A 23001-nucleotide genomic window follows, 5' to 3' on the forward strand; every position below is an offset into this window, starting at 1 on the left:
TAATAAGCCAAAGGTATAACAGTATGAGTGTTCAGCTGAGGGAGACGTAAGTGTAAAGTTATAAAAAAAGAGATTGCATCTCTGGACAGATAAATGTCATAATGTTACAAAAAGTGAATTCGCTAGAAGGTTGACATTAACTGGACATTTATCTTAAAAAGCAGCTTGTGCTTTATCAGTTCCTTTATTATAGCACTTCTATTCTGAGACTTACTGCACCAAGCCAAGGCAGGAGTCTAAAGTTGGTTACTGTGAAGTTTATGGGAAATCATGAGGAACACATGTGGAGGTCCAGCTTTGAAGTGAGACACTGGAGCACATTTTACAATAGGCAGTTTGGATAACATTTCTCTGTGCTGAGCTAGTCGGGAAAAACAAAAGAACAGACTTTAATTTCTGCAGAAAATTGCAACACCAATTCAATGCAGAAATAAAGAAAAAAAAAAAAAAACGTGAAGCTATTTCTGGCAAACGACTGATCACATCTGCACACGATTAAATAAATACTACAGTCTTTATTACAACAAAGTCCCAAACAAAGCTTGTTTGTATCACTACAGTAAAATGTGACTTTGTGACAAAACATGATCCTTTGCCAATACAAACACATTAGCAATACGTAATGTAAACACATGACAGCAATAAATGAATGACGACAGTAAATGTTTTGCAGAACACCACAGCATTTACAGGAATAAATGGAAAGAAAGATGACTTTCATTTTAAATGAATAGTTCACTTAAAAGTTAACATTCTGTCATTATTTATTCACCCTCATGTTGTTTCAAACCTCTTTGGCTTTTTTTCTTTCTTTTAGTAAAAAACATTCTTCAAAAGTCTGAAGAATAACTGAAAAAACAGTTGAAACATTCTTGTTTTCTTTTCCACAGAAGAAAGAAAGTCAGGTTAGGAACGACATGAGGGTGATTAAATAATGACAGAATGTTCATTTTTGAGTGAAATCTGATTCTGACTTAATGAAAAACATAATCAATTGCCTTCACAGCACTAAACTGGTCATCTGGTTTATCTGACTCACTGAATCTTTCATTAAACTCAAGGTTAAAATTAAAGAAAAATATCATGAGTCATAGTGCTGTTTTAAGAGAAAGGGTGAGAGGTCCTTTATCCACCAAATTATTCCTGCGTTGATGTCGACTGTGCAATTATGCAATGCACTGCTGCCCCACCCACACTTTCGTTCTCTCTCTCTCTCTCTCTCCTCTGATATTAATGGCAAAGCTGTTGCACTTTGACGCAGTTCTCTTATATCCTCTCTCAGTTTGGATCACTGCTTTTGAGACCATGAAACTGGTGTACGTATGCTGTTCTCTGCTGATAACGGTCTGGCAGGAAGTAGAGGCTTCTGGTAGTGGACCTTCTGGGGTTCTAGACAGGGTGTCTGGAAGTTCCAGCTGCTCCCAGTTGAGACTGAAACCAGCTGGGCAGTGTGAAGATGAGGAGGAGTGCCCATACCAGATTCAAATACCACCGCTGACCATACAGCTTCCCAAGCAATTCCGACTACTGGAGAAGACCATGAAGGAGCTGCAAAGCTTGAAAGAGACCGTAAACAGGTTGAAGAGCTCCTGTCTGGAGTGCAGCTCACAGCAAGTTGACCTTGACTTGCAAAAGGACAGTGGAGATCCTCCAACAAACAGCGCAGAGGAGAGTCGAGGGGATACCAGCAAGAGACTCTACCAGAACGGGAACGACAGCGATAATAGCATTAATGTACAACAAATGCAGGTAAAGATTAACCGCATGTCTAACAGCCTGAAGAACGCACGTGTGCAGATTAACTCCCTTCAGGGACGTCTGGAGGAACTTAACCTCCTCAATCTGCAAAATGTGGAGGATATAGTGGACAGAAAAGTTGAGAACATCACCGGGATGGTCAACAAAATTAGCAGCACCTGCACATCAAATTGTCAAGATCAACAACAACTTCAACGTAAGTTAAATAAGTAAAAAAAAAAGAAGATCATCTTTTGCATCACTTTTTTAGTGCTGTCAAATAGATTCATCGTGATTAATCGTATCTAACATAAAAGTTTTATATATGTGCATATAATATATATGTGTATGTGTGTGTATAAATATACATATACACACACACATATATATACATATAATAATATATATACACCCATATGTTATATAAACAAAACCTTTTATGTTACATGGGATTAATCGATTTGACCACCAATATTTTTATATTATTGTATATAAATTTTTATGTATATACAAGAGGCCAGCAGACTCAAATAATTAATCATTTTAATATGATGGTTTGTTGCTCAAGAAAAATTATTATCAATGTTGAAAACAGTTGTGCTGCTTAATATTTTTGTGGAAATTCTGAGGAAAGTAGGATTCTTTGATGAAAAAAAAAGTGCAAATAAACAGTATTTATTTGAAATAGAAATGGCATTAACTTTTTTAGGACATGCAGAACTGAGGTAAACTAGAGAATCATTTAGACCATTTACAACGAAGTACCTCAAGTAATGCTTTCAAGCTGCCTCCTCAAACAGAGGCTATCTGTCTCTGATTTAACAAATTTCAAAACTGAAAACCTGCTGCAGGAATCAACCCAGGCCACAGAATCACATGATGATGAAATAAATCTAATAAACCCCACTGAACCAAATTATAGTCTTGGGTCATCTACACAATTTTATCAAGCATCACAAGAGAAACAAAAACATTTTAACTTTTTTTTTTTTTTTACGTTTTGTATATTTTATAAAGCTTTATATTTTAAACAGGGGTGTCCAGTCCTGCTCCTGGAGGGCCACTGTCCTGGAAGGTTTAGCTCCAACCCCAATTAAACACACCTGAACCAGCTAATCAAGGTCTTACTAGGCATACTAGAAACTTCCAGGCAGGTGTGTTGAGGAAAGTTAGAACTAAACAGGACAGCGGCCTTCAAGGAGCAGATATGGATGCTCCTATTTTAAAATAAATAATCTTAAATATATGATGCATGTCAAATTATAAAGCATGCTTAAAAGTCTCTCTCTACACAGATCTCTCAAAATTCACTCCGAAAGACTGCTCTGAAATCAGCGTGCTGGGGCAGAGGATAAACGGCGTGTACCAGATGACCCCTGACCCCAGAAACAAAAGCTTTGCAGTGTATTGTGAGATGGAGTCATTCGGTGGAGGGTGGACTGTCTTGCAGCGTCGAATCAATGGCAGCTTGAGTTTCAATCGCACCTGGGCTGACTACAAGAATGGCTTTGGTAACCCTAAAGGCGAGTTCTGGCTTGGAAATGATAAAATTCACTTGCTCACCAAAACCAAAGACATGATCCTCCGTATTGAGCTTGAAGATTTTGAGGGCACACGTGGGTATGCCAAGTACGAACAGTTCTATGTGTCGAATGAGTTCCTCCGTTATCGGTTGTCTGTAAGTGGGTACTCGGGGACTGCTGGAAACGCTCTGCAATTTAGCAAACACTTCAACCATGATCAGAAGTTCTTCACTACGCCGGACAGAGACAACGACATGTACCCCTCAGGAAACTGTGGGGCGTACTACGAATCTGGCTGGTGGTTTGATGCCTGCATGTCAGCAAACCTCAATGGCAAATACTACAAAGCAAAGTACAAAGGGAAGAGGGATGGTATCTTCTGGGGCTCGTGGCACAACCTGACTTCTGAGTACTATCCAACAAACTACAGACAAACTTTTAAAAATGTCAAAATGATGATAAGGCCAAAGAATTATGCACCCTAAGCCAAATTGTGTATATTTAAAGAATTATTTTGGGGGTATTGTTCCTCAAGAATAACTGTTAAATAACCTGATATATCAAAAGTCCTCATATATTAAAAGAACTGCATTGAAACATTTTTTATAAAGCTCTGTATTTCAAATATTACAAGGCATAGGAATACAATCCAGCTTCTATTCTAAATACCAGGACTTATGATTTATGGTTTGTGTGTGTGTGTGTGTGTGTGTGTGTGTGTGTGTGTGTGTGTGTGTGTGTGTGTGTGTGTGTGTGTGTGTGTGTGTGTGTGTGTGTGTGTGTGCTACTGCCATCTTGTGTTTAATTAGTTTACTACACCAAAGCCTTTATAGACTCCTGATAAGCTTCGTTTTTCTTTTGGTGGGAGTCAAGATGGGACATATTGAGCATTTATATTACAGGCATCCATGATTTGCTGGTGGTATTAGGGAGAGGGAGAGCATTTATGTAACACAAATGTGTCTATGCCCTTTAATGCAAAATATGCATTATAATGCATTACTCTATGCATAAATGCATATATTTACTGAAAACTACTATTTTAAAAAAAATAAAATGAATAATGTTTTATATGGATGGCCTGACAGCAAACAGACATGGACTAAGGCTCATAGGGTTGCTAAAAAGAAACTGTGACATTGAAGGAGGAAATGTACAGTATTTATTTTCAAACCATGGGATGATTTCTTTTAAAGAATATTTTACGTATTGTGACTAGGCAGACCTTTATGAATGTTTTATGTTGTGTTTTCTTAAGAGAGTGAAATTAATAAAATTAGGTTTTTTTAATCATTATTAACCTACTTTTTCAGAAACTTTGTATATTGGAGAATTTATATCAAACATCTTAAATTGTGCTTTTAAAGGTACATTCATATTTTTTATGAAACAAATAAAACTATAATCTAAACATTGAGAGTTGAATACTGATGATTCAAAGCTTTCTCACACAATCAACCAACATCATCAATGCTAGCCTAGACCATTTTTACAAACATTATTGCAGGTAAGAGCAGTGAAATATATGTAATAAAGATTTCGAAGAGTTTACTGTATAGATGAACTATGTTCCAAAAAAAGTTTCATGATTTAATATTAATCTCAATGTTCAATGTATGCTGCACAAACATATTGACAGTATGACAGTAACGTTACAGCTTCTATTCAAAGTAACAACATGTATATTAGTCTTATGGTATTTTACCAGTTTTGTGAATTTTAAGGAAGGAAACAAACAGATGAGCAAGAAATTGGTATTTTGGTAAAATAATGTAAAGGCTAGCTTTTTTATTTAAAAGGCACACCTTTTATTGCAATCTAAATGACTGATGATGATCAATGCAAAAAGTTCTTTTATTGACACAAGGAACTAATAAATGTAAAAAATAATGTTATTTCAAAGAGCTTCTACCTGTTCCAGGCATTGCAGGGCTGGATTTGATAACATTACAGCAGGTTGTTCATGATGTGAATCTGCCTCGGGAGCTATCGCAGAAATGGGCGTGAAGCCTTCGTCCTCCTCCTCCTCCTTCTCTGATGTAGTAGAGCTCCGCCCCTCTGCATGACTCATGAGCTACACACACACACACACACACACACACGTCCGCGCATTTCATTTTAGAATTAGCATATCAGCTAAAACAATTCATGAAATATTTCCAACTGCTTTACAAACAATTAAGTTTTACTCTTAAATCTTAAACTGCCTCTGCGTGATTTGGAGCACGTTTGTGGCAGGTTTCACTGCAGGTGTAGACAATTAACAATCAACCTCTCCTCTAATTCGACTTGTGTATTTGAGGAGGAAAAAAACACATTTTTAATCGATTCATGTTCAAGTAACAGACGACAGTCACAATGGATCAACATGATGACGCAGAACCAGAGGACGTCAAACAAAGTCATCCAGGTAACGTTAAGTTATTAATAGTATTTTTAGTAATATTAAGCTGGTATTGCTGTGTGTTCGTTTTCAAACTCTCCTGGCAGCTTATTCATGAAAACGGCGTTGAATGAATACAAGGAACGTTAATAGTTATTTAATGTTAAGTAAAAAAAACTGAATGTTTAATTAAGACTTTATTTGGATTCAAACTTTACCATGTTGTTGTAGTCAATCATGTTATCTCTTGCGACGCTAATTTTAAAACTTACCTCAATGTTTATGTTCATTTGCCGTGGAGTCTTTAAATCTCTGCCGTCTTAGTCACTGTTTAGTTGCGCGCGACACGGTCTCTATAGCAACTTCTCCAGCCTGCGTGCCCGTGCAGTTAGAGCGCTGGTTACTCCTCCTTGGTAAACCTTTTTGACAGTTTCTTTTATTTATTGCAGATACGACATTGGATAAGAGGCGCGTGGACGTATTTAAACGTAGAAAGCCGTTAACGTTCTCGCCGAAGCGACAGTACGGTTTGGCCGTAATAGCCCCTCTGCAAAAACATGACAGCCGTGAACCGGTTAAGGAATAAGGATGCTTTTCAATACTGTATAAAATAAAGATGAGTGTACAGATTTAAAAATATAGCAATCGGCCTAACTCAAATCTAACCAAGTTGAATATGAAGAGAACACGTTGAAGCCCTTGAAGTGTGCACTCTTTGGATCAGAATTGTATTCTTGCATATTTCTGCAGTGTGTAGTATGCATTGCATACTATACAAAAAAGTTGCATTACCTTAATAACCTACATTTTCCAAAATGTGCAGCAGACTACACAGAATACAATTTCCCTCATCCACTTGCCAAGAATGAAAAAGTTATATTTATTTTTCATTTGATTGGACTGCCAGGACAAGGTTAGGTGACCCTGTCTGAAATGTTTAATGGTGCATAATATCAGTTAAATTTAGCTAAATACAGTAGGTAGCTTGCAGTTCAGTATTCACCTCAGTTTGAGCATCCTGACTGGTCTGCGCTGGCTTGGTGCTATCAAAAGGGTGCACCATTTGTGACTAGGCCTATTCCTGATTCACTTGTGACTTGACCAGTCAATGCAGATGGTAGCTCTTCTGGAACATCTTCACCTGCTCATTCAAACGACACATTAGAAGAAATCCCCCTTGCAATCCCAAGGTACAATGGTGAAATTCACTTTCAACAATGTTTCGATTATGTTTAAAATAATTATAAATTATATTTATATACTTTTTTTTAAACCTGATCTGCAGGCGTAGATGTGCAAGACAGAGTGGCTTGGCTTATTTTCAGCCTTTCTCTTTTGATGAGCGTGATTCTGCACAGAGAGTCGAACGTGAGAGGAGATTGCAAGAGATGCGCCAGATGCAAGAACAGCTATGGGTGAGAGTGTTGTCTTCTGAAAAACCTGTTACTCTGAAGACACTAACTTATAGGCTAAATTGTGTAAATCAATAATTTTGACTTATTTTTCCAGAGTTCAAATTTTAAAGCTCATCCAGTGAGAAGATACAAACCTCTTATTCAGCCCAGGGACCATTCAAGACCTGTTTAAACCATCTAAATAACTTTGAACAGATTTAACTTTTTGTTTTGTAATTTTTAAATGTTTTAATAAAAAATAACCTTTTTGTACTGACACATGCTGTGCTTTTGAATTTTGTGGTCAAATAGGTGAAATGATTGATTGTCTAATTCTTGGAAAATTTGTTGGCATCATCTTTTAATTCTTCTTTTGGCATACCCCACGTACAGGCTCTCAACTGTCAGGAGGTCATTCCTACTATGCAGTGCTTCATGAGCTTAATGACCTGCTTGGCCAAAAAATAAATAAATAGATGTTTGGATTTAAATGGGCAAATGCTTAAGAGTCTACGACTGGATCATTGTAGTGATTGTTTCAAGCATGTTATGTGTGGCAACAGTTCTTCTAACCCTAATTGATTGAGTGTGTGGCTTTCTTTTTTCTAAAACAATCATGTAGGAAGACACATCATGGCCATTGTCAATACAAGATCTCGACCAAAAATGATGCACATCTGAAATGTTTTCCATCAAGAGGTGCATAGATTTTTGGTCAAGATCTTGTATTGACAATGCAAGAGTTAAGCACTCTATAACGTCTACCCAGCACATCCAAAGACTTTCAATGAATTTAAGGTCTGGATTCATGAGTGAAAAATAATTCTTCATGCTCTGGCCCTCCTAACCATTCTTTCACAATTTGAGCCTGATAAATCTTGACATTGTCCTCCTTGGGTGTTTTCCAGAAAGCAGGTTATGTGCTCCATTTTGGGGCCACGCTTATTCATTCTATATATAAATGACTTTCTCTAAAATATTTCATAAAATCTTTTTTGCTGAAGACACAAATTTCACAAAGGAACCCACAGATTTTACAAGAATGGTCAACTCAGATTAAACAAAGTTGACTCCTGGTTTAAATGCAAGAAACTGTCATTAAATATCAGCAAAACAAATTAAATTTTATTCAAAAAAAAAAAAAAAACTGTTCACTGCCTGACTAAAATTAATCGGCTGGTGATCAAATAGTGTATTCCACTAAATTTATGGGGGTCCTTATTGACGACTCTTAACTTTGAATGTCATATTGACCGTCTTGTAAACAAACTATCAAAGTATGTTGGCTTGTTCTATAAGATAAGACATTTCTTACCTCTATCTGCCCTTCTCATGTTGTTCAAAACTCTCTTTGAACCACATCTTAACTACTGTAATGTGATATGGTGTAACACCTTCACAAGTCATCTTAAAGAACTTGTATGTCCTGGTCAGAGATAAATTCCCCCACCCCTCCTCTATTCTATCGCTTTGAGTTATTGAGATTAGCTGAGCCAAATAAATATCTTAATGCTTGACTTATGTTTCGAGTTGTAAAAACTCTAGATTGAGTAGTCTTGTTCCTATCTCCAGCACACATACCAAAAAAGAATCAAACCACTTATACTAGGAACATTTTGTAGATGTGCGCACCAGTATGAGTGTTGTCTGTAGGGGGCTGCAGATCTGGAACGGGATTGATGAGGGACCCAAGGTGTTGCCCTCCATCTCCAACTTCAAAAGACAACAAAAAATTATTGAATATTAACCTATATCTAATATAAAACTGTTTTCTCATGGATTCCTGGGATGTATTTGTATGTGTAGCCATGTATTATGTATGTTCTGGTGCGCTTTGCGTGCATTTACTCATCATCTGGTTACAGATGGTAACTGTGTATACCTTGTCTATACCACTACCCTTTCATAAATCATGGGCCCCCACATATAAGCTTTCTTAGCTTCTTTGGGAGACCCATTCACTATACCCAATTGATTATGTACCCCCTAACTGTATTATTGTAATGCTTGAAGTGGTATTGTGAATAAACTCAAACAGACTAACTTGTTGCAAAAGGCAGGCTACATAACAGGATTGACCCACAACAATGCCTGTTCATTTCATTTGTATTAGTAACAAGGTTTAGTCTTCACTTCATGCTACACCAATAAAATTACAAATACCTGCTTGGAAGAATATGAAGTTAACATCCTGTCTGTGCCAATCCCTTGATCATATTCTGGTTCCTGCTGAACCCTTCCAGGAGGGGGCGATGGATCTCCATTTTTGTACCCAGAAGCCTTTTTGTTCAATGCTATGCTTCAGACTAGGCCATTCTCACTGTAAACCCCTTGACATTATGTAATCATGAGCCTGTCAAAAGAGCTTATTAGTGATGTCATACTGCAGGTAGGTTGGTCAAGAGAAGACTGGACAGATAAAAAAGACAGGAAGGTTAGATGAGAAATTAGAATTTGAAGAACAAATTCTCGTCGAGGCAGTAAAGTTTAGTGCAAGTGGGTGGATGTATAGGATATTTGCTCTGCACTGGACATTGCCTCTGTTGTGGAAGATGGAAGTAATTACCAGTGTCTGTCTGCCAGAGACCATAGACCGGAACCCTTCAGAGAAAAGAAAAAAGCAGCAGTCCAAAAAAGACAGATATACAGAGAAAGGCCTCAAACCACAGCGCTGCTGTTCCACAGAGGAGAAGCTCCCATCCCAGCCGCAGTCATCTAAAGCGATCCCTTCGAAGGATTTTCCCATCTAGCATAAGAAAATGAGAATACTGCATCAAACAGTATCTGTGAAATCTAAATTGACACACAGACACACATATTGCTCTAGGATTCATCTCAGATGTGGTAGCAGCTCTGGTTTATAATTTTGTTCACTCATAACACAAGTACAACTGAAACGTTTATAAACGCCACCAATCTGAATATTCAGATATTCCACAGGACAACCTTAAGAATTTGTCTTCCAATAATGCCTGTGAATCTCTGAAGACTCCAATTTTAATACCACAACTAAATTTCTTGACGCACACAATTCAGCTTAAGGTTTTGAGCAAATGGATGGAAATATTTTCATGAAAGCTTTGCGCAACTTGAAGAATACTCTGTGATTATCCTTAAACCAAAATTACAACTCTGGAGAGGCATGAAGCCCAGAGGGACATTTTGTACGATCTGAAATGTGACACCCGGAAAACATAGGAGACGTGTAGAGACAATGTCAGATAATATATGACTCAAAAACTGTGTAAAACTTTGTAGAAAAACAGACAGAAGGCAAAAAGCAGTGCAGACACAAAAAGTCTACAATGCCTATCTTCCATCAAGGAATGGTCTTTTGTTTCGGGTTTCTGGTACCACACTGGGGGGAAAAAGGGTTGTTTGGGATATGATGTCTGAAGTGTGTCTGAAGGATTGTACCAGGACAGAGTTAACCAACACAGCCATATTAAAACTGCCTTTTTTCACCCCAAATAAGGGCACAAACTACAAGATGCTGTTTTTAAAGCCCAATTAAGCATGAAAATAAAACCCATTCCTAGTAAAAATCGGTCATTAATGTCACTGTGTCTCGCCATTAAGCAGGTTGGATCTGCACATATGTTTTCAAGGTTGATCAGCCATCTCATTGAAGCCATGTTGGGTCATTGTGGTGAGTTTTGGAAAGAGTCAGTATGCTTTGTTAGGTGAAATCATTTGTGCAGATGTTTGCTGAAGGCTTTCTGTCCACTCACAATCTCCATTTTCAACCCAAAGGTCAAACATCTGCGGGAGAGGATCTGTGGGAAGTGGTTCAGAGAGTGGAGTTTCCCCCTCTTAACCCAGAATTGCAGAAACAGTCATTCAAGGAGAGCAGAAAAGGCTGAGGTTGCACCATCTGGTTTGCTGACTGAAGTCCTGTAGGTGCACAAGCCCTAACAAAAAGGAAGAGGCAATCCTTGCATGGAGGTGCAAAGGACGCTCAAGAGGAAGCAATGCTACGAGATTAACAGCTGCAATATTGTATAAATTATATTCAGAGTTGATAGTTCTGCCAAACCGACATCTGAAATAGAAATTTTGTCAGTCACATGTTGCATCTATCAATAATAAATTACTGGATATATATATATATATATATGTGTGTGTGTGTGAGTGTGTGTGTGTATACAGGTTTATAATACCTTGTGGGGACCAAATGTCACTACAAGGATTGTAAAACCTGAGATCGCCTACATTGTGGGGACCAGCCAGCGGTCATTAGGCCTCTGGAGAGTCCCCACAAAGACAGTGAACCAGACTCTGTGTGTGTGTGTGTGTGTGTGTGTGTGTGTGTGTGTGTGTGTGTGTGTGTGTGTGTGTGTGTGTGTGTGTGTGTGTGTGTGTGTGTGTGTGTCTCATCTTGTAGCCCATCTTCAACAGCTCCTGGCTCATTTCCTTCTCCTCGTCTCCTGTTGAGCCACCTGCAGACACAGAACACAAGAAAACATTGGGAACCAAGCCAAACAATACTGTCGTGTTTCACATTATTCCCACACTCTCTCTAAACCTTGCTCAGATACGGTCAGTGCTGCATGTTAAAACTGAACAAATTGATTTTTGATGCTTTGCTTGTACATCATTGTTTGATTTAAATTTCACAGCTTTACTGACATGAAAAACTCTTTAATGTGTGGATAACAGGTGCTAAATCAGGATTACAAAAGCCATTTGTCATTGTCATTGCTGAGGAGCGAGTCTATGGTGAAATTACTCTTATCTACAAAGCAAAAATTCTAAACGTTAACCACATCCAGGCCACACACTGTAATGACAGCAGAAAACTCTCAGTCGTTCTCCAAGGAGCTAACCAGGTTGCACATTGTTTCTATTTAGAGGGAAACTAGGCAAGTGCTCCAGGGTGAGAGCCTATGGTATGAGTCATTATATAACTATGTAAACCCTGCTACATCAAAAATGTTTAGGAGTAAAAGTGGAATTTTTGAGAGCTGCCTTTATATACTGTATCTTGTGCCTGAGTTGTAAGGAACAACAGGAAAAGAATGCTTGGGAATTCTGTGGACAAATGTGATACCTGCCAAGAACAAGCGAGGATAATCTTTGACCCTTTCTTCCAAGAAAGTTGACACTGTAATAAGAGTAAACTTGTCTTTGCAGATATCTCCAAACAAACAGCAGAGAAAACTGCTATGAAGACGTTTTTTGACAAGATGTTGCAACTCCAAAAACATTGCTTGTGAAACGAGCCAGAGATGAGACATGAGATGCAACGGAAAGAGAGAAATGAGGCTCAGACGAAAAGTCGTCCTGCAGGAATTGGCACTGTGATGAGAGAAGGGGGAGCAAAAGAGGAAATCACAATGGGAGGAGAGGGATATCGGGACAACATGGCCGTTTATCTTTGGTTTGACCAACGATTGGAGCCGAAGCAAGGACACTGCCCTCTTTTGCCCTTTTGGCATGTTTTGACTACGTTTTGCTAGTGCTCTGTTATATTATGACTGCTATTTTCGCGTTGCTGTTTTCATAGTCATTGTTGTGATGCATAAACTGACACATAGTGGATTGATTTTGTTCTCTACACTAGAAAAATTGAGAATGTTTTAGTGTTGATTTATTCATGTAACTTGCTGTATGATAAAATTGAATGTAACCAAGTGATTGCATCTTCTAAAGCAATGTAAACAAGTGCATTTAAAAAAAGAGAGAATCTGATCCATCACCTTCATCAACCTTTTTTAGGATTGTATTGCGCTGTTTTGTTTGACAATCTTTGATAGGGTTTCAAAGGGATATGTTTTGATCTCACAAATGCTTCCCATTTTTCATATAAACTTGTATCACTTGTTGCCTCTCTCCCTAAGTTTTTAAGGTTTACAAAATCAGAAATCCTTAATTAATCCCAGGAAACCAATGTTAATGCTATATACGACTTTCAGTTGTAAATCGTCAATCATCTTAGTTAAATAATTCCTTGCAGAGATAACTGTGCTGGTGAACTGTTTACTATCAAGTTGAACTCATGAAAACAGCAATCAGCAATGGGTCATCTATTTAAGGTCAAATGAAACCAGATGCTGAGGGAGGTTCTTTATCATACACACACTGTCCGATAAGTTAACTATTCTGGAACAAATCCAGCTTGCAACTGCTTGGGAACTTGAACACTCACATTCCACATACATTGGTTTATAAATATAGTCACTGTTTTTCTAGGTTCATATATTTTGTAGGTGAAACTCAACTTAATTTTTTTGTATTATTAAAAATGAAGAGCATTGAGTTTGTAAAACTTTGTCAGCATTTCTTTCAAGTGGCAAGGGTTGGTTTTTAAGAGTTGTTCGCAGCCATGTTACAACTGCTCATGGTTTAATTCAGTCGACATAGCTGTGCCAATATCGCGCTTTTAAATGGAAAAACCACAGAGCTTAGAAAAGATAGGGCAAAAGAAACTATAAAACCAATTTTATAGATTTATGGAGAGAACTGTGGTTTAAAGCTTTGCAGAATTGAATGTGGAGGCAAGGAGAGAATATGCAAACAATATATGGCCATTTTTCCCCCATTACAGTCTCTTTAACGCCCATTATATTTGAAAGCTCTCTACTTTTAAATATCCAGAAAGAACTATAAATAACTTTGTTGATATGAATATATTCAGTTACAGACACCAAAAAATTACGAGGACATTTAAGTCACACTTGATGTATGACCATTATGATATTAGCAAAATATCCAAGTGTTTCTGCAAACATATGAAGCTAAACATTTTCTCAGTAACTTCACTTTCTCTAGACATTTTTTTGCAATGCCATTTATCGAAATGGTCTCAAGCTGATTTTTGCGGACAGAATAACCACAGGCGTTGTTCATCATATGTATCCATTGTTTTTTGAAGTGTGAAAAATGTGTTAGTGCTACCTTTTTTATTAATGAAATTATGTAATTTTATATTTTGTTACAAGATGAAATGGCATTCATAAATAATTAAAATTTCCTTTTGTGGTCCCTCTGGCAGTTCCCAATCTCTTCTGCTCAAATAATCTGACTGGCAAACTCTGCCAAACCTTTGATGTTTATCTGCAAAATAAATTCTGATGTTTCAGTTTTACTCACCCATCTGAATACTGAGTCTCCCAATGAACATGGTGACGAAAGGAATGGGCCTCTAATCATACCCCCAACCCTCTCTCACTTACATTTCTCTGCATTTTTTCTGGGTTTTCCAGATTTATTTTTTTATATAGATTTATAAATGTATACAACTGAACATTGGAAGCTTCAGGTGCTCCAAGTCAAGGCATTATCAAGGCAAGCCCGAGTCATGCTGCGTTCCCACATTGATCAGCAATGAGATCATGCAATAGTACCTCTTTATGCTTTCAGCTCACCCACAAGCATAAAAGTAAAAGCCGAGTACCTAAAAACACTGAAAAGCAAACAGAATCCATTCCGCTTTAAAGAGCTCAAGCATTTAAAGCGGCAAATGACAAAACTGCAGCAGTGCTTAGAATAAATTAAACAGAACGTCTGCTGATGTGGATAGATACTAATATAGTTAGTATTATTTTATCGTTCTTGGTGTGAAGTGTTTCAAACAACATAATGCTAATTAAAATTTTAGAATACTTTATTTCTTTTAGTGTCCTTGTTTCACATTACATGTACTTATATTATTAACAGTAAATGTTGCATATTTATATACAACTAACCCTAAACCAAGTACATGTTGCTAATCAATATTACTCATTACTTAAATGTATAATTCCACAGTAACCTTCTCATTTATGAACACAAATATTTCTTTCCGTTTCTTATTTGAGCACATGCTCTTGTTGTGCGTTCAAGTGTATTTTGTTTAAATTCTACTCAAATATAATTATAACCTAAGTCTGACCATGTTTACTAAACATTTAAAATATTATTAAAATATATATTACAAATTAAAAAAAGGCTAGAATGGAGTGAGACAATGAATAAACATAAGACACAATGAGGAATCAATGTACAGTATATTCAAAGACATCTTCAAACACATCATGTCACTGGCCCTTGTCTGAAAGTACAAATGTTGTGTATCTGTTCAAGTCTATAAAGTTTAGAGTGGTACTTTACTGTCTGTGCTATGGATGAGTCATTCAATCATATTTTAATACAGAATTTAATACAGTCTCATTGGCTGAAACATACACACAGACATCCACCAACACCGTAAAGCTGCTCTACAGATGGTTGTGAGTAATCACTGCTTCTTCCCCTGCATACATATCACACTGCAAGTATGCATCCTATCAGGAGGGAAAGCACAGACAAGGAAGCGTAAACAAAATCAGCATGTTAAGTCTATCAACAAACAAGTCAGGTCTCCTGTGCACCCCAGCTTTAGTTACCATACACAGAGATGAGACCAGGGATAAAGACTATATACTTTAAGCAGGATTGCAGCCGTTGTATTCCCGAGCAGGTCCATGTGTGTTTTTGCATGCATGCACCTTCATTGTAGGCAGAATACGTCTTCACAGGATGTCACTCTTCATTTACAGACAGTAATGACTCTTGTGTGAACATAAAAAAAAGTGTGCCAGGGCTGTTGGGCTCTTGTTAACTGAACTGCATGTTAATCTCTGCCCCTCGCCTGTGCTGGAATGGGGAGGTTCTGCCAGGTGTGAGCCATTTGGAACCTAAGTGGGTCCACTTGCTTTTCCACAGCGGAACCTTGAAATGATTGAAATTCCTTTAGAAATGATAAACATGAGCTCAAAACAGAAATTACACAGGAAATAACATTTGGATAGCAGGCACCATGATCTGCTCCTCTCTCTAAGGTGTCGTAAGGCACATTGCGAGGTGAGGAAATAACAATAATGTCTTTATCAGCAATTCTGGATGATAAAGGCCCCAATATACTCACAGCAAAGTTCTTCGCATAGGAGTTAAAATAGTTTGAAATACCTGAGCAGCGGTATATTGTTAGGGAACATCCCGCCCACACTGCTGGTGGCAGCGTTTAGATGCATACGTAAATACCAACACAATCTCGCGGCAATTCATAACTCAGGTCCGTAGCCAGCCGACTGAAAGGGGGGTTTCTTATTTTTCTCAAAAAGTGGACCTTTTTGGCAGTTTTTCTCCTCCTTTTGTATTTACGTCCAGCTACAATAATCATATTAATTTGAAACAGCAGCCCAGAATATTTGTCACAAGCATTGATTAAAACAATGATGACAATAATCACATGAAGAAAAAAAAAACCACTTAAATTCTGGACCTTTGGCAGTGAGGGGGGGGGGGGGGGTAAAATACATTATTTTACTTTACTTTACATTATTTTACACCCCTTGTAACAATTTCAATTTGCTGGATTGGAGGCTAATTCGTTCAAATTCGTAAGATCTCATTCATTCAACGATTGGTTTGAACCCCAGTGACGGTTAGGTTTAGGGGCGGGATTAGGGGTGGTCCTTCATAATGAGATTCACTTGAAAATCTTACATTTTTGTACAAATCAAAACATACGAATTCATACAAAATCGCCACCTCGTAAAATACTAAGGTTTTCCTGTGAGATAAGGTTGTAAATACTGTGCTGAACACTTTCCTCTCAATAAACACAAAAAACACAAAACACTCTACAAAATTTACAGTTGAGAGAAAAGAGCAGATAAGAAAGCTTTGCTTGCATTAATTGCTGGTCCACAACAGCAAGTGGTAATTGTCAGATTTAAAAACTCTTATTGACTTCTCTCAACTACTCATTTATAAGGTGAGGTGCTTGGAAAATTCCAATTTCGGTTGGTGACATTTTATGGTGAAGAAAAAATACACTTCACCTTTAAATCCATAATCCTTTTTGTGGTCACCTTAAAATAAAGATACTTCACAGTTCATTAGAAATAATGCAAAAATAATAAGATTTTCCTAGATTTGTGGTACAGATGAAGTTTTTTGTCTGCCTAGAATGAAAAAGTAAACCTCTGTCATGCACAAGTTTAAGAGTAGCGGGGAAAGTGGATACCACACATCTGTGAAAACAAAGTGTGTATACTGAGGCTTTGGAGTTACATAAATCACCCTCTAAAAATAAATCAAGCAATGGTTCCTTAGCCATTATGTTGTTTATCTTTAGTAGGGATGACGTCACACATACAGAAGGAATCTGGCAGAGGTTTCATTTTTCAAAGAATAAGAAGTGAATCCAGTTTATCTTGCAACAAATCACACTCAGTTCATTCTGAAGAAACATCATGCAATCTGCCAAAGTGTCCTGGACACTTGAAAAGGGAAAAGAGTGTGTTTGGTTGTTAAAATCCTTCCAGCTCCCACCATATATTTACTTTCACAGTCACACACTTCCTTATCCACCTTGTCTGTCCACCACCAACAACCCCCCCCAATCTAGAAAATAAAGTGTGTGCAAGGTTTATCTTATTTGCATTGACAACATGAAGAGAAGATGAATTTGAAAGAAATCTGCTTTTGAGTTTACCCCAGATGCATAAATCATCCTGGTATTGCTCTTTAACCACAGCAGCTTGTATTCCTTGCAAAATAGGTCGTCTTAAGGGCTCTTCACACAGAACGTGTTTTTATGTTTCAAAACGCAATTAATGGATTTTTGATGATACTAGTTGACCCAGGGTGCCTAGCTGATTAATCTCACTATCTCATGCTGGGGACCAGCATCCAGTTCACTATGCTGGTGGAAATCCCCAAAAGATCATTTTTGAGGCGTTTGTTCCTTATCTAAAACCAATGCTGTGATTTCTCTTGAACTCATTTGGGTTAAAAAGAAGCCGAACCTGGTTTGGTTTTAAATGGGATGGTCTACTTGAGGTCTTTCATCACAGCTCTGTTAGGAATCTATGACAAATAAAACCGCTATGCAGGGTGTCTGGCTTTGGTCTGCTGGGCCTTGTTTTAAAAGGCTGTAATTAGGAACAGATTTGTCCAACAATTAGCACATGTTGCTGTGACACAGGTCCCAATTACTTTGCTTCCTACAGTCAAAAACTTATGTAACATATTGGAACTAAACAGTGAGGTCCTTTTCAGGATCTAGCCCAGCTAACAAAAATAAGATGTCAGAACGTTTTGCTAACATTCCCATTAGGTTAGGAAAACGTAATTTCGGAATGTTTTTTAAAAATAGAAAACGTCCAGTTTTTTTAATGTATTAAGAACGTTTATGCTTGGTTAGTGTGAACGTTAAAGGAACATTCCATTCACTCATTCTGAAAATGTTATTAAAACGTCCTTTCGGAATGTTTTTTAAACATTGAAAACGTCCAGTTTTTTTAATGTATTAAGAACGTTTATTCTTGGTTAGTGTGAACGTTAAAGGAACATTCCATTCCCTCATTTTGAAAATGTTATTAAAACGTTATTTCCGAATGTTTTTTAAACGTTGGAAACGTCTAGTTCCCTTTCGTTGTCACTCCGAGTTACGTCGGATGACGACGAATGGGGTTTCGCTTAGAAAGCCTATCAACTTCGAGTATTACAAAACGAGCCAATGGCAAGGAAATGCCATGGGTCTGCGGAATTTGCATGGCGTAACTCCGCCCCACCTCGTGGGTATAAAAGGAGGAAGCCGGCAGCAGGCAGATATGTTTTCGCTTCGGAGCCAAGTGTATTCTTCTCTCCACAAGCCATCTCTGAATTGTCAGCTTTACAAACGAGTACCTCGAGTGTTGGTGTGACGGCGATCTACGGCGAGAGCGTGCTTCCTGCTGATCTGTTGCAGTGGAATGCCAGTCGGTGCGTTTCTCCCCGGGTGCTTCAACACTTGAGTTTTCTCTCACTAAAAGAGCTTACACGTGGCACGTCTTTTTAAAGATGTCTCGCCCGTGTACTTCTGGTTGCGGCAGATTGGTATCGGACTCTGATGGGCACGAGCGTTGCATAGTATGTTTGGGCATTGATCATGCTAGAGCAGCGCTCGTGGATGACTCATGTTCTCTCTGTGGGAACATGAACATCGCGTCATTACGGTCGAGACTCCGTGAACTCGCAAGAGTGAGAGTCCCCTCATCCACCCCCCGTCCTGCGGCTGGTGGCCAGGGTGACCTGAGGGTTACGGTCTGGAACAAGGCGCCGACTATGTGTCCGCGACCCCAGCCCCCCTCTTCAATGACGGTGCCCGCTAGTGAACTGCTGATTCCCGCGGGTCTACCCTCTGGTGGCCCGCGTGTTTCAGTTGAAGCTACAGAGGAAGATGCCATGTCTGTTGCAGCATCACTAGGCGGGTTTGACTCTTCTGGAAGTGAGGGCTCGTCACAGCTGCCACCTTCCGGTGTGCATACGGCTGTGCTCGAGTCTGATCCGGAGATGACGGCCATGCTTTCCCGGACAGCCGCGAGCATCGGACTTGAGTGGAGGCCTCCACCCTGTCCTGAGCGCTCGCGGCTGGACGATTGGTTTTTGGGTAAGGCCGCCGACCCTCGTCCTCGGCAAACCCCAATACCTTTCTTCCCGGATGTGCATGATGAGATCTCGAAGTCCTGGAAGACCCCCCTGTCTTCTCGGGACCGCTCGCTGGTCTCATCCGCCTTTCCTCCCCTCGATGAGGCAGCTGCCCGTGGGTACACTGGGCTTCCCCCGGTTGAGCGCTCCGTTGCCATGCAACTATGTCCTCAGAGTGCTTCTTCTCGGGGCGAGCCTAAGCACCCATCCAAAGCCTGTAGATTTTCGTCGACCCTGGTGGCGAAGTCTTACAGAGCGGCGGGACAGGCGGCTGCTTCACTGCATGCTATGGCCACTCTGCAGGTCTACCAGGCCCAGATGCTCAGAGACATGCACGAGGGTAGGACAAACCCAGGGCTCTTTGATGAGCTGCGCGCCGCGACCGACCTTGCTCTCCGGGCGACGAAGGTTACCGCGCGCTCCCTGGGTTTGGTGATGTCCACAGCTGTGGTCCAGGAGCGACATCTGTGGCTGAACCTGGCTGACATGCGGGACGCTGAGCGGACCCGTCTGCTTAACGCCCCCTTGTCCCAGGCCGGCCTCTTCGGCGGTGCAGTTGAAGACTTTGCCCAACAGTTTTCAACTGCCCAGAAACAGACCGAGGCCATCAGACACATTCTGCCCCGCCGGCCCGCTGCTGCCTCCACCTTGCCGGCCGGGCAGACGCCTCGACCTGTTTCCCGCCGAGGGCGCCCTCCTGCGGCTCCCGCCCCTCCCGCCCGGACCACGCAGCAGCCTCCACCCAGGGCCGGTCGCGGAGGAAGCCGTAAGAAGGCGCCACAGCCCTCTCCTGCCCCGCCCCCCGCTAAACGCCGGGCCAAGCGGCGCTCCTGAGACGGGCTGCTCAGGGATGATGGTTGTTTCTCAGGAGGTGGTAGCAGGACCACTCCTTCCCCCGGTGGAGGGCCGGGGGAGAATCTTTTGTTCTCCACTCCCCGCTGCTCACCCACGGGTGGGCAGCACCCTAATGTGGTTAAAGTCAGAAACAATCCCCTATTCCCTGAGCTCACAGAGTTCTCGGGCGACACAGAGCGCCGCCCACAAGCCGTGCTCTCCTCGCCCCCCTCTGTCCCAGAGGCGGTTGACACGACGTGCCGTCCACGGACCGCTTCGCCCCTGTCCCCCTCTGTCGCCAGACCCCTGGCAGAGCAGGCCCCCGCGGGACGACCAGCCTGGTCCTCCCCTGGCCCCCTCTGCCAGGGCGCGGTTGCTAACTGTGCCCCCTCTCCGGGCCGCTATGCCGTCCACATCTGGGCCAGTTACTCCGCTTCGCTGCCCCTCCGGGGGGACGCCTGTGGCTTGCATGATCCCGTTGGTTCAGTTCCTGGGAGCCTGGCTAGAGCTTCCCCGTCTGTCCCACTGGATCGCGCGTACCGTCAGGCTCGGCTATGCGATTCAGTTCGCACGGTCTCCTCCCCGCTTCAGGGGAGTCCGCTCCACTTTGGTCGGTGGCAATGCCCCTATCATGAGAGCAGAGATTGCCACCCTGCTGGCGAAGGGTGCAATCGAGACTGTCCCTCCAGCCGAGATGAGGTCCGGCTTCTACAGCCCCTACTTCATTGTCCCCAAGAAAACCGGTGGGTTACGGCCAATCCTGGACTTGCGCGTGCTGAACCGCTCCCTTCACAGGATGCCGTTCAAGATGCTCACCGCCAAACGCGTTTTCGAATGCATACGGCCCCAGGATTGGTTTGCAGCGATCGACCTGAAGGACGCCTACTTTCATGTCTCCATTCTTCCTCGACACAGACCGTTCCTCCGGTTTGCTTTCGAGGGGCAGGCGTACCAGTACGCGGTTCTCCCTTTCGGGCTAGCCCTGTCTCCTCGCATCTTCACGAAGGTCGTCGAGGCGTCCCTTGTTCCCCTTCGAGAACAAGGGGTTCGCATCCTGAGTTATATCGACGACTGGCTGATCCTAGCTCACTCTCGAGATCAGGTTTGCGAACACAGGGACCTAGTGCTTCGGCACCTAGCCCGTCTGGGCCTTCGGGTCAACTGGGAGAAGAGCAAACTTTGCCCCGTGCAGAGGATCTCTTTTCTCGGTATGGACATCGACTCGGTCGCCATGTCCGCGCAGCTGACGAGCGAGCGCGCGCAGTCACTGCTGACTTGCCTAAGACAATTCGAGGGCAAGAGTGCGGTTCCACTGAAACTTTTTCAGAGGCTCCTGGGGCATATGGCATCTGCAGCCGCGGTCACGCCGCTCGGATTGCTTCATATGAGACCGCTTCAGCTTTGGCTTCGCGACCGAGTCCCGAGGTGGGCATGGCAACACGGCACGTTCCGAGTACCAGTTACTCCGACCTGCCGTCTGTTCTGCACCCCGTGGGCGAACCTCGGTTTTCTCAGGGCCGGTGTCCCCCTGGCACGAGCTTCCCGGCATGTTGTTGTCTCAACAGATGCCTCCACCACGGGCTGGGGCGCCATGTGCAATGGACATGCTGCTGCGGGCTCCTGGACAGGACCCCAGCGGCTGTGGCATGTCAATTGCCTCGAGTTGTTGGCAGTACGCCTTGCCCTGCACCGCTTCCGGGCGTTGCTCAGGGGTCAACACGTACTAGTCCGTTCAGACAATACCGCCACTGTAGCGTACATCAACCATCAAGGTGGTCTACGCTCCCGCCGTATGTCACAACTCGCTCGCCACCTCCTCCTATGGAGTCAGAAGCATCTGAGGTCGCTTCGAGCCATCTTCATTCCCGGAGCGCTGAACTGTGCAGCCGACGAGCTCTCACGGCTTCAGCCCCTCCCTGGAGAATGGCGACTCCATCCCCAGTCGGTTCAGCTGATTTGGGACCAGTTCGGGGACGCGCAGATAGATCTGTTTGCCTCTCACGACTCGACCCATTGCGCCCAGTTCTATTCCCTGACCGAGGGCACGCTCGGCACGGATGCTCTGGCGCACAGCTGGCCGCAGGGCCACAAGTATGCGTTTCCCCCAGTGAGCCTTCTTGCGCACACTTTGCGCAAGGTCAGGGAGGACGAGGAGCAGGTCATTCTGGTTGCCCCTTACTGGCCCAACCGGACCTGGTTCCCCGAACTAGTACTCCTCGCGACAGCACCTCCCTGGCCGATCCCTCTGAGGAAGAACCTTCTTTCTCAGGGACGGGGCACCCTATGGCACCCTCGTCCCGATCTTTGGAACCTCCACGTGTGGCTCCTGGATGGGACGAGGCAGGTTTGAGTACCCTACCACCAGCGGTGGTGGCTACCATCACTTCCGCTAGAGCGTCGTCCACGAGACACGTCTATGCGTTGAAGTGGAACCTCTTCGTCAACTGGTGCTCTTCTCACCGAGAAGACCCCCGGAGATGCTCGATCAGTGTTGTGCTTTCCTTCCTTCAACAGGGGCTGGAGCGAAGGCTGTCTCCCTCCACCCTGAAGGTCTATGTTGCCGCCATTGCCGCACATCATGACCTCATCGAAGGTAAGTCGGTGGGGAAGCACGACCTGGTCATCAGGTTCCTGAGAGGAGCGAGGAGACTAAATCCTCCTCGTCCTCCTCTCGTTCCCTCTTGGGACCTCT

The 23001-nt window shown here is 42.0% G+C and overlaps 2 protein-coding genes across 3 annotated transcripts in view; one reads left to right on the forward strand and one right to left on the reverse strand.

Moving 5' to 3' along the window:
* ccdc146 (coiled-coil domain containing 146) overlaps nucleotides 1-6830 on the reverse strand; it is a 32792-nt gene extending 25962 nt beyond the window's left edge. The window contains exons 1-2 of one of the 2 annotated variants that reach the window (XM_077234237.1): nucleotides 6647-6830; nucleotides 5173-5334 (exon numbers count right to left, since the gene is read on the reverse strand). In XM_077234237.1, the coding sequence (XP_077090352.1) occupies nucleotides 5173-5334; nucleotides 6647-6706 (222 nt within the window). In that variant the 5' untranslated portion in view covers nucleotides 6707-6830. Of the gene's footprint in view, nucleotides 1-5172; nucleotides 5335-5915; nucleotides 6051-6646 lie in introns of those variants that run through there. The other variant, XM_077234238.1, reaches the window with a different exon arrangement.
* On the forward strand, nucleotides 1194-4671 carry fgl2a (fibrinogen-like 2a). Its single transcript, XM_077234248.1, has 2 exons — nucleotides 1194-1954; nucleotides 3033-4671. Exons 1-2 carry the CDS (start codon nucleotides 1234-1236, stop codon nucleotides 3743-3745), a joined length of 1434 nt encoding a protein of 477 aa, XP_077090363.1. The 5' UTR covers nucleotides 1194-1233; the 3' UTR covers nucleotides 3746-4671.
* Nucleotides 6831-23001: the final 16171 nt, after the last annotated feature.

This window comes from Siphateles boraxobius, unplaced genomic scaffold (genome assembly GCF_051911475.1).
Source record: "Siphateles boraxobius isolate OS27281-9 unplaced genomic scaffold, OSU_SipBor_1 19, whole genome shotgun sequence".
NCBI classification, from domain to species: Eukaryota; Metazoa; Chordata; class Actinopteri; order Cypriniformes; family Leuciscidae; genus Siphateles; species Siphateles boraxobius.